Below are 15,616 nucleotides of genomic sequence, written 5' to 3' on the forward strand. Positions count from 1 at the left end.
GGATATTCTGTAGCAGTCTGTATTACAGCAGCTTTGAAGAAACCTCTGACTAAAAACTATTTTTGTTATGATGAAGAAGATGCTAAGGATTGTCTGAAATTTTCTTGGTTTTATGAAAAGTTCTTCTTTGCACCATCATCTCCTGAGCAATCCAGAAAACAGCCAACCTTCTTTATCGGCTTGTTGAGCTTTTTTCACCGACTCTTTTGTCCCTCGCTCTGATGCTGTTGCCCCAACAGATGATGGCCATAGAGATTACACACTCCAAAACAGACTTATAGAAGATATGCAGCATCCTGCTGCAAACACAGAGGGACCAAAGTGCAAGATGAAGGCATATAAACTTCTGACCAGTACTCCTAATATTCAATTATGCTCTGCTGATTGCAAACAGTAGTACATGAACAAAACTGTTCCGTGTTTATGTGTTGCACTATTCAAATTTTATTTTAATTTAAAAAAAATAATTTATTGCAAAGGGAAAATAAATATTGTCGTAACTGATATTAAAGTGTCTTTAGAAAGTTGTCATGGATGGTGATGCTGTGGACAGGAAGGATCTTTGGTAGCAGTCAGTATTGTAATAAATCTGAAAAGTGTTCTCACTGAAGACTGAAGAACATTCTGAAGGCTGTTATGACATGCTAACAGCTCAATATCTGGGCAGTAGAGACAATGTTCCACAGTAATATGTCCTGGATGAGACCATATGTTGTTAACAAGCTCTGCTAATCCTCATTTGCTTTTGCTGCTCCTCTTTATATCTCTTTCTGGCCATATGGTTAGAAAGACGTTGGAGTTGAGGATAATACTCTTTATGATCCATGGAAGAGATGGTTGTAACTTCCTGCTTCCTGCTGAAGACCAACATTCCCAAAGCATGATGGTGCCACCATTTTGCTTTACAGTGGGGATGCTTTATTGATGTGTATTAATTTACTGCCAGAGTGTTCTGCATGCTGAATAATAATAGTAAAAAATGTAATTTACTGTTTACATAAAATAATAATAAAATAAAAAATCGCAAAAGAGTGTCTGTGACGTTATCTCATTGTTGATAACACATCTTCTTAGTTAGTTCACATCCTGAATGACATATCTCACATCCAGTACAAGATTAGCAGTTTCCACGGCAACTTCTAACGCATTAACTTTAGCTGTGAAGGAGTCGAGTACTGTCGGCTGCAGTGGTGCTGCTGTTAACAAGGGTGCCGGGGAGAACTCTGCATATTCAGTGTTTAGGTAGCTCCACTTTCTATTTTGGCAGCTTTGTACCACTCCACAGCCACAGAGTGCCGTAGCGTCCTTCAGGTGTTCCTCTGTAACATCTGAAGGGAGAGTCCAGTGGTGTGCGTGAGTCAGGTCGATGAGAGAAGCCCCGTTGTCGTGCTCTAGAGATGTGGCCACCGACTCCAGAGAGCGGCAGAATGCCTCAGCAGCAAGAAGGTACTCCGTCTGTGAGCAGCTCAAAGCAGGTGAAGACTCCGAAACATCATTCTTGCTCTGTAAAAGAAGATATTATCATTACAAAAGCTAAGATTAATGTAAACTTTAGGCCTAGAAGATATGGCTGAAAAACATATCACAATATAAGCGTTTCGGATCAGGTGATGTCTATTTTTAATTTCAATATCTGAGATACTGACAAACTAGTGACGTGACCTTTTCTCTTTTATCCAGTTTTCACTACATGCTGTTGTTTTTTTTTTTTTAATTAAGCAGTTATGAGGCAGGGTGGCAAAACCTTAAACTGATACTACACAAGTTACTCAGCTGCAGGTTGTTGCTAGGTAACCAAAGAGTGAGTGAGTTAATAGATGTCACCCACCTTGCTCAGCTAACTGTGAGAGGCTGAGTGGCTAAAATCTTTCCTCTGCCTACATCTCCCAGAATGCCGTGTGGTTCTGGATAAGAGTTCGGTGAATATTCTATATATTGAAAATTCTATCAGATATATTATGTATTGACATTGATCCCGTGCCTATCATGATATATATTATTACTGATTTATTGTCCAGCCCTAGTAAAGGTAATGAAAAATGAATAAATGGAAAGGATTTTGACCTGGTATCTGATATAAGCAGCTAAGTGGGTTTCAGTGCAGCCACCTCCAAGTAAAGCACACGGCTCCCTCAGAGTGAGCCTCAACACATGCTCCGTCTTCTGGCACACCAGCTGCATTTAAAAATATTGTTTTAGAACACAGGCACAAAGAGGCATGTATCATTGAAGAACAATAGCACAACCATGCATTTTACATCCTTAACTTCCTTTATGTTATGCATTAAAACCAACAATGCAGCTCTAGTTTCTATTTTATCTTACCTTCAGTTCATTCAGCATCGTTTCATTCCTGTGGCAGAGGATCATGGTACAGGTGGTTGTTTTCCCAGCAGGGTGTAAATGCATCTTTGTCTTGGATCCAAACTGCCTGACACTGACATTATGGACCTCCCCATAGGCTGCGCGTGGGATTGTGGTGTGCAGCGTGGCCACAGGTTGAGCACCTATTAGATAAGTAAACCAGGAGCAAAATGTACTTTAACTGCAAACTACACACATTGATGAAACGGGGTGTACATGTAGGTGCTTACAGTGGCTTCCAAAAGAATGCAATTAGCTTTAAGTTGTCCACATTTTGTCATTTTACAACTTACAATGTGATTTACTCGGATTATATGTGAAAGGTCAACACAAAGTAATGGATAATTGTAAAATGAAAAGAAAATTATACATTTTTCTCAAATTCTGCTTAGTAACAAAAATCTGAAATGTGTCTGTTTATTTGAGTTTAGCCACCCTTACTCTGATACTCCTACATAAAATTCAGTGGATACCACCATTGAATTCAGAAATCCCCTATGTAGTAAATGAACTGTCTAATCTGACCGATTGGACAGGGAAAACATTAATCACAAAAGCTATTGTACAAAAAAAGCTCCAAGAAAAAAATTAATGTTCAGAGTTGCTTTGCATCCCCTTCACCATTATTATACATTTAATCAATATTATGCAATGTAGATTGTATTTGTACTTATCTGTATATTTGCTTGACACAAAGTCCTACCTGTCAGCTGAATAAGTGGCTCCATGAGACTGATTCCAAGTCTCTCTATGACTATTACACCATTGCATCTCAAGTAGTGCTGCAGCACTGGGTGGATGACCTTCTGACACACAAATAACTTCACCTCATCTTTAAGCACCTGCTTTCCAAGTTCCAAAAGCTGATCCAGGATCTGTGAGTCAGTGTCCACACCCTGATGCACCTCGATCCTACCATCTCCAAGTTCACTAAGATCTCCAGCCAAAGATGCACTGAACAGAACCATACGCAGTGGACTACAAAGACTGCCAAGGGAAATGTTTTCAGGCGTGTCCAATAGTAGGCCAGAAAACACGGCTGAATCCAGCACAGAGTGTCCCTCTATTGGGATAGTAACTGTTCTGCCAAGCCGGACTTTATCTGGGATGTTGCAAGGAACAGTCAGTAAGAAGGCTTGAACAGCCAGCCTGCTGATGTGGGCTGATTCTGGTTCTGAAAGCACGCAAGTCGGTTTGCTGGAGATAACACTGCGAGCTAAAGTAATCAAACTCCGGCTGCTGCAAAAGTCCAGCTTGACTTTACAACCACAGTCCTCTTGTTGTAGATGAGCAGTGCAGAGAGACAGAAGGTGCTTGTATACTCTGATCATCACGTCTTTCCTGAGGCCACATCGCCCTGCTTCTTCAATTAGAGACAGACAGAAAACAGAAGCGAACAAACCACAGTCACTGAAGCGGGAGACGTGATTCAGAATGGAGCCTTTTATCAGACTGATGATGGGATGAGAACAGGAAATGGCTTGAAGGAGAACAGATGAGGTGGAGGTGGTCACCACGGCCCCTCCGATGTCGTTATGAACTTGTTTTAGCCTGGCAGTAGGACCGTAAGAAGACTTGAGAAGCTCCTTCATCAGGCGGAGTTTGTTACAAACATCTGAGCTGTTCAGAGGGAGATCCGTACAGACAGAGGGAGATTTCTTCACGAGTCGAGACATTTTGCATCAGTGAAGGTTAATTTAAACGTAAATAACTCGCTATATACATCAATGCTGCTTCAAATGTAAGGGTGTCAACTCGCTATTACTCATTTCGTGGTTCTTAACACTGCCTAACTGAAACATTAGCAAAAAATGCAAAGGTTTTACGTACATGCTTAAAACATATTAACAAATATTGCAGTGCTTTAAAAAGTTTATTCTTTTTAAATAAAATTGCGATTTTATTTAAATTAACGACGGACAAAGTAGCAAAGAACAACAGGCACCAAACGAACACCACTCGTTTCCATGGTAGCGGTTACAGTGTTTAGTCCCACAGATGCCTTGTAAGCTTGCCACTTATAATATGGCGGCTGTTGAGGCGTATTGATTCCATGGTCCTCGGTGACCGCCCGTCGCATTTCACAGTAATTCCCTCAAGCTGATTCGTTTATTTTACTCGCTTATTTATATTTCCGCAGAAGAGTGAAAATATAATTCATGTGCATTATTTTATATTTTGATTAGGGTCTGTTTTGCGAATCTTCCCAGTAAAAGCAATTTCTCATATTTATGGCAGTTGGTGGACAGCAAAATAAATTGACGTCATCTCCAGGCGCTTCGCATACTTCGTTCAAAACGTTTGGCGGTATGAAATTTTCACATATATCGCACTTTAACGATGTTTTGTTTGACTGATTTAATAGTGTGTAATTGTGATGCCATTAAGTAACAACCTTATATATATTAATGGCAGCGATTTGTCGTTTTTGAAGTTAGTTGTTTACTGAAGGAAATAAAATACTCGAGGTTTGAATTTAAAATTGTAACATGCCACTTTATGACACTCTTAATATTTTTTGCATTTATTTGTTTTTCCCATAATTTTAAACTAATCCAGTGGTTGTAGCTAAATTTCATAGCATTTTTGTGTTCTGCGTTTAGCAGTCGTTACTGTAGGACTATTTGCCTGTTTTTAGGGAATCTGAACAACTTTAATTGTTTAAAATTTAAACTATAGCAATAGCCAAACCTGGATTCACTTTATTTTCACGGCTTAATAAATACTTGAAACAGTCTGTAAATTATAAAGTCTTTCATTTGTTTGTAATAACTTGCAAATGAGCAGTTTTGATAAAAACCCAGATTGACTTATATTCCTCTGCTTGCAGATACTTTAAATCACAGTGAACGATTTGGAAAACTTTTATTTTAGATGCCCTTCTGACTATTTTCAGTGCAGGAGAGTAACACCTCCTCTTGTCTCTCTGCCTTGATGATGGAGTTCGATATTCAATCTACAGGTTGAGCTCAACCATCCAATTTTATCCACTTATGCCTGGATTCATGTGGGTTTTTTTTTCTTTTCCATGTCTCATAATTGTAGTTGAGAGTCAGAACCGAGAGGGACCTGTAAATAGAGAACTGGGCCTTTTAGCTCAACTCTTTCTTCACCATGACAAAGCAGCGGCTATGTTTCTTCAGGCAAAGCTCCAGTCAGTCTATTTATCTAATGTTCCATCTTATCTTACTCATAAAGAAGATAATGAGATACGTAAACTCCTCTGCTTGAGGCAGAGATTGACTCCTGACCTGAAGAGTGCAGTCCACCATTTTCTTGCTGGAAATCTTGGACTTATATGAGCTGACTCTCATCTCAGCCCCTTCACACTGCTTGAGCACAGCCTTAAGGTCATGACTTTAGGCTGACCTTTATACTCCACATGATCTGCAAAAAGTAAAGAGGGGACCCTTAGATTGTCAAGCCAGGACTACACCTTGAGATCCAATGCATAAACGTTCAAACAGGTTTGTTGAGAAGAAAGGAGTCAGTTGAGGTGGTCTGCTTTGGACTCCACCTGGGCATTCCTTTTTTGGTTCGCCGTGTGTGTCCCTTTGGAAGAGTCCCCTGTATCAGACTTGGATCTCACTGGAGAGACTGTGTATCCCTCTTGGCCCCAGAACACCTTGAGATCCCCAAAAAGCTCAAGGCAGTCACAACGCAGAGGGCTGAGTGATGCCTCTTGGACCTGTTACCTCTGAAATACTGAGGTTCACTATTGTTGTAAAGCTACAAAAAAGCTGTGTGAATTTTTATATGCATATATTGACAATTATGTAAATTATGTTAATTCTGAGGCTGTGTTAAAAAAACACAGGACTTAGATTTCTCAAATCTGTGCTAGTATGTCCACTAAATTTCAGAAGAAGTAATTTGCTTTTTTGTCTTTTAAAGGTAAGCGGTGTAGAACAACTTGGTGCACATTTTACAGAAGAATCTAGAACTGGATCATCTAATAAGGTGGGTTACTTGCAAAAATGGTGTTAAAATGCTATGCATTTAAATGTTATGCATATAAAAAAATATAATTTCAATACTTTGCAATCACTGTGGATTATTTCAGTCCATGTTTGACTTCCTAAAGACTGGTTTAAGGGCATTGGAGATGCCCTTTTAGTTTTTTTTAAATAATTAAAATAAGCATAATTTATGTAGTATTTAAAAAATAGTTTACCCTGTCTTGTTTTTTTTCTATAAATATGATTAAATCTTAGATTTTCAACTAGAAGTAGTTTTCATGACTACAAACTACTTTTCAGCTTACTGAAAAGTAGGTTTCTCAAATCTGTGCTAGTTTGCCCTCCACTAAATTTCTGAAGAAGTAATTTCCTTTTTGTGTCTTTTAAAGGTATTTGTAAGGATCTTTGGCCAATACTTTAGACATAATTCAAGCTGTGTTCTTGTTGTCAGGTGGTGTGAAGCAATGTCTCCCTTCAAGTTTGTCATTAAGGTAGGTAGAGTAAGTCAAACCCCAAAGGCCCCGTGTACCATGAATCAATAGGATTTTAGGGAACATGTCTATCACATTTAATACAATTTTCAGACATTGTTATGCAAAAACAAATCTATCCTTTAACTTGCAGAGTTAATGTTAGAATTTCTCAAATTGTGATGATATTTTCAAAATGAAGAATAAATGAAAAAAATAATCTGACCCCAAAATGATGGCTTTTGTGCACACCATTTGATAACTGACAAACTTTTTGCACTTGACCATTCCACTTTTTGTCCTGTAGACGTAATATCTTTTAAGTAGTGCCTGATTAAGTGGATAGTTATTCAGTCTTCATTGTATACAAATAATCAGCACCAGTCAATATTATGTAGGATCACATTTTGCCTCGGTTACAACTGACCTGCCTTGCCTTGCCTGGCAGTTTAACTGGAAGGGCATGCATTTGGTGCCACAATATTTCCATTTTTAGATGATAAGTTGTACAGTGCTCTGTGAGAATTTATAATGTGGTGTAATGTTTTAAACCCTAACCTTACTTTAAATTTTTCTCATCTCTGACCTGTCTGCTGTGTTTCTTGGTCTTCATGATGCAGACCTCTAACAAACCTCTGAGGCCTTCACAGAACAGCTGGAGTTTTATTGAATTGCACACAGTTGGACTCATTTTACTAACTGGTTTAGGTCTGGATGCTTGCAGTGGATTTTTTAAGGGTATTTGAGTAAAGGAGGCTGATTACAAATTAAATTTAGACTTTGTCTGTGTTAAAAAAAACATTATAAAACGATTAATCATTTTCTGAAATGCATTATGTCGGGTATGAAAACAACAGGCGACCTGTTCAATGAATGCTGGAGAGAGGCACCTGAGACTCTGTAAGGATAAGCAGGATGGACAGCTTTTCTTCTCTTCTTGGAGGATTTTTCTTTGTCCACTAGAGGGGAGTACAGATATGCTTTTCAGCTTCTCCCCACTGTGGCGTGTTTAAGTGTCTGATCTCCTTGTGCAATTTTTCACTGACTAACCCTTGATCCTGTTGCTAATGGGCTCAAGCATCCAGCACAGGAGAAACTTGCTCTATTAAAAAAAGCCGTGTAGTTCATCCTCAGTCAGTTTCTCTCTCAGGAATAACGCACGTCAGATGTTTTTGTTAAGTGCAGGAAAAGCTGCTGCTCTCTCTTTTTGTTGACGTTTCATTTATTGAGAGGCTTGGATGAGGGCTGCAGACATTTGCGCTGATCTCTCACATCCTTCCTAATGCTATATGCACCTAGTTGACCAGATATTGGATTCAGTCTCCTTATTTGTTTCATATGCATGCCTGCATACGGGTTAACCCACCACCACCCCCACTGGCTGGTTGTGGGAGAGTAAAACCCTGAAGGTTCGAGGAATGTTCCGTCCCACTTGGCACATAATGATACTGTTGTGTTAGTCGGCCTGAGAAAATGCGCACAGCCTCCACCACTCTTAACCAACTAACCACGAACAAGTATGTTAAAATGAATCAGTCCAAACAAAAGCAGCCAAAGCTCAGCCCATGACTTCTCATAAGACAAAACAAGTTTTTTTAATGATTTAAATACTTAGAAAATCCGTTGAGCTGAGGTGTTGCTTGTCTATATAGCATAATATTTATCAAAGGATTTCTGAGGCACTTTCATGAATTTTTAGCCACGTTAAGAAGGCTGTTCAGCTGTTTTATGATTCTGTCTCCCTGAAGTGTTTTTAAAGCTGCTCCCTCAGTGGATCTGTAGAGCTGCACTAAGTTCTGGTATGCTCCTTCTTAAAAGGGCTTAGACTATGTAGTGACCTGCCACTTCTCAGACCTCCCGAAAAGGGGGCCTGCAGGCTTAAAAACATGATCCACCGATGTGCTTGCTTGTCTGGCAGGACGTTGCTGCAGCAGATCTGCCTTCTATTAGCATTATTCACTGCTGACTTTCCAGCCGCCCCGAGTTCTTGTCTGAGGCCGAGATGTTTCCTTTTTTTTTTTTAGAAACTAAACCGTTTGAGGTGTTGCAGAGCAGTTTAATGTCAGAGGTTTATGTGCTGCATAGTGTTGTCACTCTGTAGATGAGCTCACAGAGGACCACACATAGTGCATCGAGCAAAATATTTGAGATTTTTGCGATTGGAAACAATTTGATTCTTCCCAGGTTCATGAAACAAAACAAATCAAAACAAAAAGATAAAAAAAAAAAATCTGTTTTCCATTTGTTGGATGCATTTTGCCTCACAAAAGCATTCATACTCACGGAACTTTTCATATTTTGTCACGTTAAAAGCAAAAGATGTCTTTTGAGATGAAGTCCCTTATCAGTTTTGCACATCTAGAGTCGGAACTCTTTGCTCATTCTTCATATTCATGAATATGCTTCAGTCCAAGCAACTACACTGCGTCTCTGGCTGTACGGCTCAAGGTTGTTGTCCTGCTGGAATTCGAACCTCCTTTCCTGTCTCCAGTCTAATGCAGCCTCTAACAGGGTTTCTATCAAGATTGCCCTTTATTTAGCGCCATTCGTTTTCTCAACAACTCTAATTAGCTTCCCTGTCCCCGCAGCATGATGCTGCTCCCACCGTGCATAAATATGGCGATCCACGGTAGTCCTGTCGGAGTGCAATGCATTTTATTTATGGGTGTAAGGGAAAAAGAGATCGAAAAAAATGCATGTTGCATTAAATCCTTATTAATTCTTTGAAGTTTCTGATTGTAACGGGACAAAATGTGGCAAACATACTTTTGCAAAGTTCTGTATATTTCCAAATGGGACGCAAACTTCCCAGCTTATTTCTGTCTACTAATTTCTCCAGTGTATGCCTATGCTTTGTTTGCTGAGTTGTTACCTGGAGATATTCCTGTCTGTTCTTGCTGCTGAAATTCCACTCCTGGGTTGTGTCTCTCTCTTTTTTTGTGTCATCAAATAAAAAGGACTCGGGTGTGTTAATATTTGAATGAATGAAAGGAGTTTTGCACTCAGATGGAACGCTTCCGTCCGCCGATTTTAAATAGCATCTGGGTTTGTGTTAGTCAAGACTCACGTTTTCTGTGTAGTTTGGCCATTTTAAGAAATTGGAAAGGAGAAAAGTTGTTCTTTTTTAGGGGAAACCCAGGTGACTCACTGCACAGAGAGAGAGAAAGAGAGAGCTGGGAATGAAGCAAATAAAGCCAAAAAGCAGGTCTGTCAAGCTTACACTTCTAAGAGCTCCCCTGGGTTTTCTGCAGATTGCAAAGAGAGAGAGTCAGAAAAAGAGCGACACAAAAGCAAAGAGGGAGAGATGCAAGTTTTATTGAGTGAGACTGCATCCCCAGCCCCTTCCCTCCCAGTGTAAACATCTGTGGCTGGTTAGTGTTAGCCTCTGAGCTAAGTGCAGTCCGAGAAGGTCTGGTTCTTATACTGTTCGATAGCAGTGGCAAAGGGCAGCGAGGTGGGGAGGCGGGTGAAGCTGCTCCCAGATTTTGGGCCCGGTGCCCAACTCGAAGCGGCTCAGGCAGGAGGATGGAGAGCTGGGTCTGGGAGTGAGATAAGGGAAGGTGGAGAGTGTTCTGGGAACTGAAAGTGATACACACCAGAACTCTGAAGACTAGAAAAGGCAAAGTGGCCATCAGAAAGTTGAAGTCAGGACGTGTTTGCTTGCAGACAGAAGTAAGAGTGTTTTCTCCTGTGGAGAAGCAACTTTAGTCTCTAATTCTTACTGCGACTTTCATTTGTGCCTCTTGAACTATTAACGATTATCTTAGTATTTGATTATTCTGATGATTAATTGGATAAAAATATTGTTACATTCTGCAGATTTTTCATTCAAACCTTTATATGCAATAATTAAAGATGCAAATATATTTTTTAGTTAGAAAATGTACATTTTATTGTTTAGAATACAATAGCATAGCATCCCTTTAGTGAACTCTTCATTGTTTGTAGTAAAGAATGCATCCACAGCTAAAAATATATTTCTATCATGAACATGTGAAAAGCTCTGCTCTTTCTGCTCGACTTAGCATCAATAAAATGTAAGGCTGATCTGTTGACTTTTTTTTTTTTTGGATCAAGCGATTAAAAATTGAGCAAAAGATGCTTAACAGCAGATTATTTTTTAATGGAGGAGATCTGGGTAGAACATATTTACAGACAAAGAAGTTTTTTGTTGTTTTTTTTTATCTTTAATGCAATATGAATATAATTTTTTGTACAGTTTTATCTTAATTGCTGCTCTGACTATTCAGATTAAAATGAACTTTATTTTGATGAATTTACATTACAAAAAAAATTAGACAAAAGGAAGCAAAAAATTCTTCTAACAAATGGCTATTATTCAGTCTGTATAATCCAGTTAATGATTAATCAATTACCAAATTAGTTGATTGTTTTTTTTTCAGTACGGTAATTGTTTCAAGATAGACGAGGAGCTAAAGCTGAATTTAGGGCAATCCTGGAAGATTATCTGTTAGAGGCTGCAAAATACTAGCTACGAATGAGGCAGTGGTTTACCTTGCATGGAGACTAAAACCCCTAGACATGGTCTAGTCAAAGTTGAGACCTTGATCCAGTTGGGAATCAGTGGCAAGACTGTCCAACCTGATGAAGCTTGAAGTATTTTGCAAAAAATGAGCAAAAATTTCAGTCTCTAGATGTGCAAAGCTGCTGTAATTGCACCAAATGCAGGGCACCCTTTTTGTATTTTGCAATGATGCAGTACTTTGTCATAAAATAGATGAGACTCATGCTTGGAATGTGATTCAAACTGTGAAAAAGCTGAAGTTGAATGGGTACTTTTGGGAAACACTGTGTAATATTGATCACTTTGGCAGCAAGGACACAAAGTATAAAGAAGGTAATCTTACCCTGCGGGAAGACCCAGTCCTATTCATCTATTCAGTGACAGCACACAAAAGATGGCACAATAAAGGATTTGGTATTAAGTAGCGCCTCTCGCTACCTCTGCTCAGGAATTTTGAAGGCTGGTGCAGGACGGCGAACAAAGCAGTGCTGGTCCACTTTAGAAAGCCTGAATAGAGACACTTCCTTTACAACTTATTGCCTTATCAAAACAACAACAGTTGCTATGAGCCTTAAACGTGTCAAACCAGCTATACGAAGTGGAAATACTCTTAAACTGTCTGGGACAGATTTAGAAAGCTTCTGGGTGTTCTTAAGGTAATTATAATGCCATTAAAGTGAGCTTTGAGGTTGTTTGTTTTGTCTTAATATTCAGCAATAATCAGGGTATTTCCTCTTTAGTAAATGAAGTCAAATCCCTTTCAATGTACAACAATATCTCATTAGACTCTGCAGGGAGATTTTACTTGGGCCTCATAGGGGATACGCAAGGATTTACTGGGTCGTAGGTCATGGCATAGTTCAGCCAGGAGACCACTGGTCACTCTTTGTGCTAGCAGTTGACAAAATTAGCCCACATGATCAGATTGTAGTCAGAGCCTTTGTGTAAAATTAGATTTGGATGTTTTTTGTGTTATCTGGCCCACTCGACTCAACACAATTGTCCTTTTTAAAAATGCTTCAGTAGCGCCACATGAACAGCACAGTCTGAGCTCAGGGACGGGCACTCCTGCCATAAATCTGTTCCTTCCTCTAACCGGCACTTTTGCTTTGCAAATTAATTCGTTTCTCATTAGGATGATTGCATTAGTGAGCATTCCTGACTAACTCACCCTCCCTAGTTTCTGAGAGGTCTGTAGGATCACATGCTGCTTTGTGCAAGAGGCCAGACCACTGTTGATCATCAGCATCCAGTTCCCAGTTGCGTCTCATCTCCTGATCTCATGTGATAACAGCAACTTGGTCTGAGTTTTTGCTCGATGTTCGCCTTTCAGTCCTAAAACGCTCAATAAGAAGTACAGAAAACGTGTCAGCTTGCTGCACAATCTCCTTCAACTTTACACTCTATAACGCTCTTTTGATTTGGAGAGGTTTAACTCATTCCCATAAGTGGTTCATCAGTTTACATACATCGAACAAAAAGACACACACCCATTCTTCGCCTCACTCTCTAAATTTACAAACATCTACTGTTTCAGGTTAGTTAGAACTGGCTAATTCTCTTTGCTAAATGCCACAATATTGACATAAAGAATATGTCAGAAATGTGTTCATCAGCAAGTGTAGACATGATGATATCTACACCAAAGTATAGATGACATCTGAAGTATACATCATCATGTCTATTCTTGCATATAATTGTTTGAACAGATGAATGCGGCACCTTCAAGCATGTGGAAGTTGTTCCCAAAGAACCAAACTTGTTCAGCTCATAATTCTCTTCTTGATGTCTTAGCTGACTTCTTTAGGCTTTCCCATCTTTTTGATTTCTTTCTGATTTTAAGTGAAGGATGCAGATGAGTGAATAGCAGGACATTTTTATTTTATTTTTGTACCCCTCCGGGGGGTCTTTTGTGGGCTCTAGTGTCCCTTATATGAAAGTAGGCTGACAGGAAAGGGGGAAGAAGAGGGGGGAAGACATGCGGCAAATATCGTCGGGTCCGGGAGTCGAACCCGCGACGGCCGCGTCAAGGACTCAAGGCCTCAAAACATGGGTTGCGCTATCCCCTAAGCCACCACAGCACACCCAGCAGGACATTTTTTTGTTAATAAAATTAATTTCAATTGGTGTCAAAAAAGTAACACATGAATAAATAGATACTACTTTAAACTACTCTGCATGCTTATGCAACCATGTTTTTGCAACTTTTTAACATATATTTTTTTTGCCACTAATGGAGTAAAGGTGAGAAAAAAATTATATCCATGTTGGTCTCGTACTTTTTCTTCCCGTGTTTTAAAAGTCAGACTTTTGAGACTTCGTATGAGAATCCCACTCTGCATATGTCAAGTCCACGACTGAGGTCCACGCTTTGATTGACAAGGTCTGACCCTTTGTTGCTAGGCTTTCTCATGCATGGGTAGTTGTCAGAGGCCACCAGTCACCGGTGGACCTCTGCGAGACAAAGGTCACAACATGAAGAGAATACTCATCCATTGGGGGTGAGCTGATATTGACAGGACGGATGCATAAAAAAAATATCATGGAAGATGTGGCACATAACATGGGACCTTTTTTTAGGTCCAGAGCATTCTCACCCCTTTGAAAGTTTGACAAAGATAAAGCATTGTGTTTTCATTATGCATCTACACACAGCAGAGCCCTAGGAAAATATTCTGTGGAAGAAATAGAGACGCTCCCTGATCAGTCATATGGGGGCGCCCTCTCCTCTGCTTGAGCTTGTAGGGGAAACCAGGAAGCGGCTTCACTTTATTAATTTTCCTACAGAAAGACAATGAGAACTGAAAACGTTCCCATGGGAAGAAGAATATGCAAAATATTTGGCAGCTCTATTTGGACGGTGGTTTTATGTAGCTTTTTGTACAATTTGACTAAACATTCACAGCCCAGCTCTAGTTTTATGACGGCAGATAAGATCATCAGTATTCTCTTTTAATGTTTTGAGGCAAAGTTGTGAGAAAGGCAGCAGAGTAAATTCTGCAGTAGCAGAGCCTTCCCTTATACAACCTCTCTTAACATCCTGAGAATAAGGTCAGAGGAGCATCCCTTCAGTCTGAGTTGGGACATTTAGTCATCCTGTCTGGGATCCTGAAGCTCAGGGGACAAGCCTGACTCACAACAAAGGCCTGGGTTTGGAAAAACATTCTTTGTTGTAAAACCAGTAGCTCTGCTGTCAGTACTGCTCTTTCCCAGGTCTGCAGAGGGAGGTTGGAATCCGTGTCAGGACTTTGGATCTTTTTGTTTTCGCTGAAGTGTCACTTTGGGTTTTTGGGCAGCGATGTCTGGGGTGTGGGTGGTCGCGGTCCATCCGTTACTTCCTCGTCCAGGGACAGGCGAAGTTCACACGAGACCCACATTCCAGTTGTTCTCTGCTGCCGGCAGCTTTTGCACTGATGTGCAAAGTCGTTTTAGCCTGAGAAAGATGGAACAGCTGTCTTGCATCCTTGCCTATTAATTAAATATCGTCCACATCTTTTCATGTTATAATAACAAACTTCAGTTGACTTTTATGTAATAAAGCAACATGAAGTAACTCCATAATAATGCAAAGTGGAATGAAAAGGATAAATTATTTGTATTTTTTCGGATCTGAAAAAATACAAATAATTTTGTAAATACAAATGCAGAAGGAGCGCATTTGGATTTAGCCCTCCTTTTATCAATATATTTTTTTAAAAAATGCATCTGTTCATTTTCTAGTGTACGTCTCTAAACTGAATTCGATGGTTATTTTTGTTTTTTTGTTCAGAAATATTGTACATTTTTAAATATTTCAACTCAAATGCAATTTTTTGGGGATCTGAATTATGCTAGTTTTAATACCTGTATAGTATTTTACTTCCTTTGCTGTTGCACCTACTATTCAGTTTCTTGTTCTTATTTCATTTATTTGTAACTTGCTGCTGGTACATCTGAATTGCACCACAGTGGGACAATATGGAATATTTCTATTCTGTTGTATTGTAATGTATTTAATTTAGATTTGAATACACTGTTTTAACACTTAACTAAACATTTCTATTGCAGTTTTGTCTGCACGTGAAGTTTATGCTTCAGTACAGCAATAACTGTTTCACAGCCTCTGACAAATTTCCTTCTCTGCATTTATCCCCATCCACCTTTACCATCATCTCTGACCAGCTTCCCAAGTTGAAGCAAATCACTAACGCGGCCACCATCATGTGTTGGTGGGAATGTTGTGTTCAGGCCCATGCTGGTATCCCATCACACATTGGGTTTTGTATGTAGGCTTAAAAGTTCAGTTTCAGTCTCATCTG

General features: G+C 39.5%; 2 protein-coding genes across 2 annotated transcripts in view; one reads left to right on the plus strand and one right to left on the minus strand.

Moving 5' to 3' along the window:
- Positions 1-881: 881 nt before the first annotated feature.
- mkks (MKKS centrosomal shuttling protein) lies at positions 882-4,133 on the minus strand. Its single transcript, XM_032552680.1, has 4 exons — positions 3,068-4,133; positions 2,326-2,507; positions 2,065-2,175; positions 882-1,503 (listed from the first exon to the last, which is right to left on the minus strand). Exons 1-4 carry the CDS (start codon positions 4,038-4,040, stop codon positions 1,075-1,077), a joined length of 1,695 nt encoding a protein of 564 aa, XP_032408571.1. The 5' UTR covers positions 4,041-4,133; the 3' UTR covers positions 882-1,074.
- Positions 4,134-4,550: 417 nt separating this feature from the next.
- slx4ip (SLX4 interacting protein) overlaps positions 4,551-15,616 on the plus strand; it is a 46,943-nt gene continuing 35,877 nt past the window's right edge. Inside the window, exons 1-3 of the mRNA XM_032552417.1 lie at positions 4,551-4,671; positions 6,259-6,324; positions 6,775-6,814. Of these exons, the coding sequence (XP_032408308.1) occupies positions 6,788-6,814 (27 nt within the window). The 5' untranslated portion in view covers positions 4,551-4,671; positions 6,259-6,324; positions 6,775-6,787. The remainder of the gene's footprint in view (positions 4,672-6,258; positions 6,325-6,774; positions 6,815-15,616) is intronic.

This window comes from Xiphophorus hellerii, chromosome 22 (genome assembly GCF_003331165.1).
Source record: "Xiphophorus hellerii strain 12219 chromosome 22, Xiphophorus_hellerii-4.1, whole genome shotgun sequence".
NCBI lineage: Eukaryota > Metazoa > Chordata > Actinopteri > Cyprinodontiformes > Poeciliidae > Xiphophorus > Xiphophorus hellerii.

Excerpts from the sequence above, each read along its gene's own strand:
- mkks (XM_032552680.1), bottom strand. The coding sequence starts at position 4,040 with ATGTCTCGACTCGTGAAGAAATCTCCCTCTGTCTGTACGGATCTCCCT. Across the intron at positions 2,176-2,325 it reads CGATGCTGAATGAACTGAAG|CTGGTGTGCCAGAAGACGGA; the intron begins GTAAGATAAAAT and ends TTTTAAATGCAG. Across the intron at positions 1,504-2,064 it reads CTGCTTATATCAGATACCAG|AGCAAGAATGATGTTTCGGA; the intron begins GTCAAAATCCTT and ends CTTCTTTTACAG.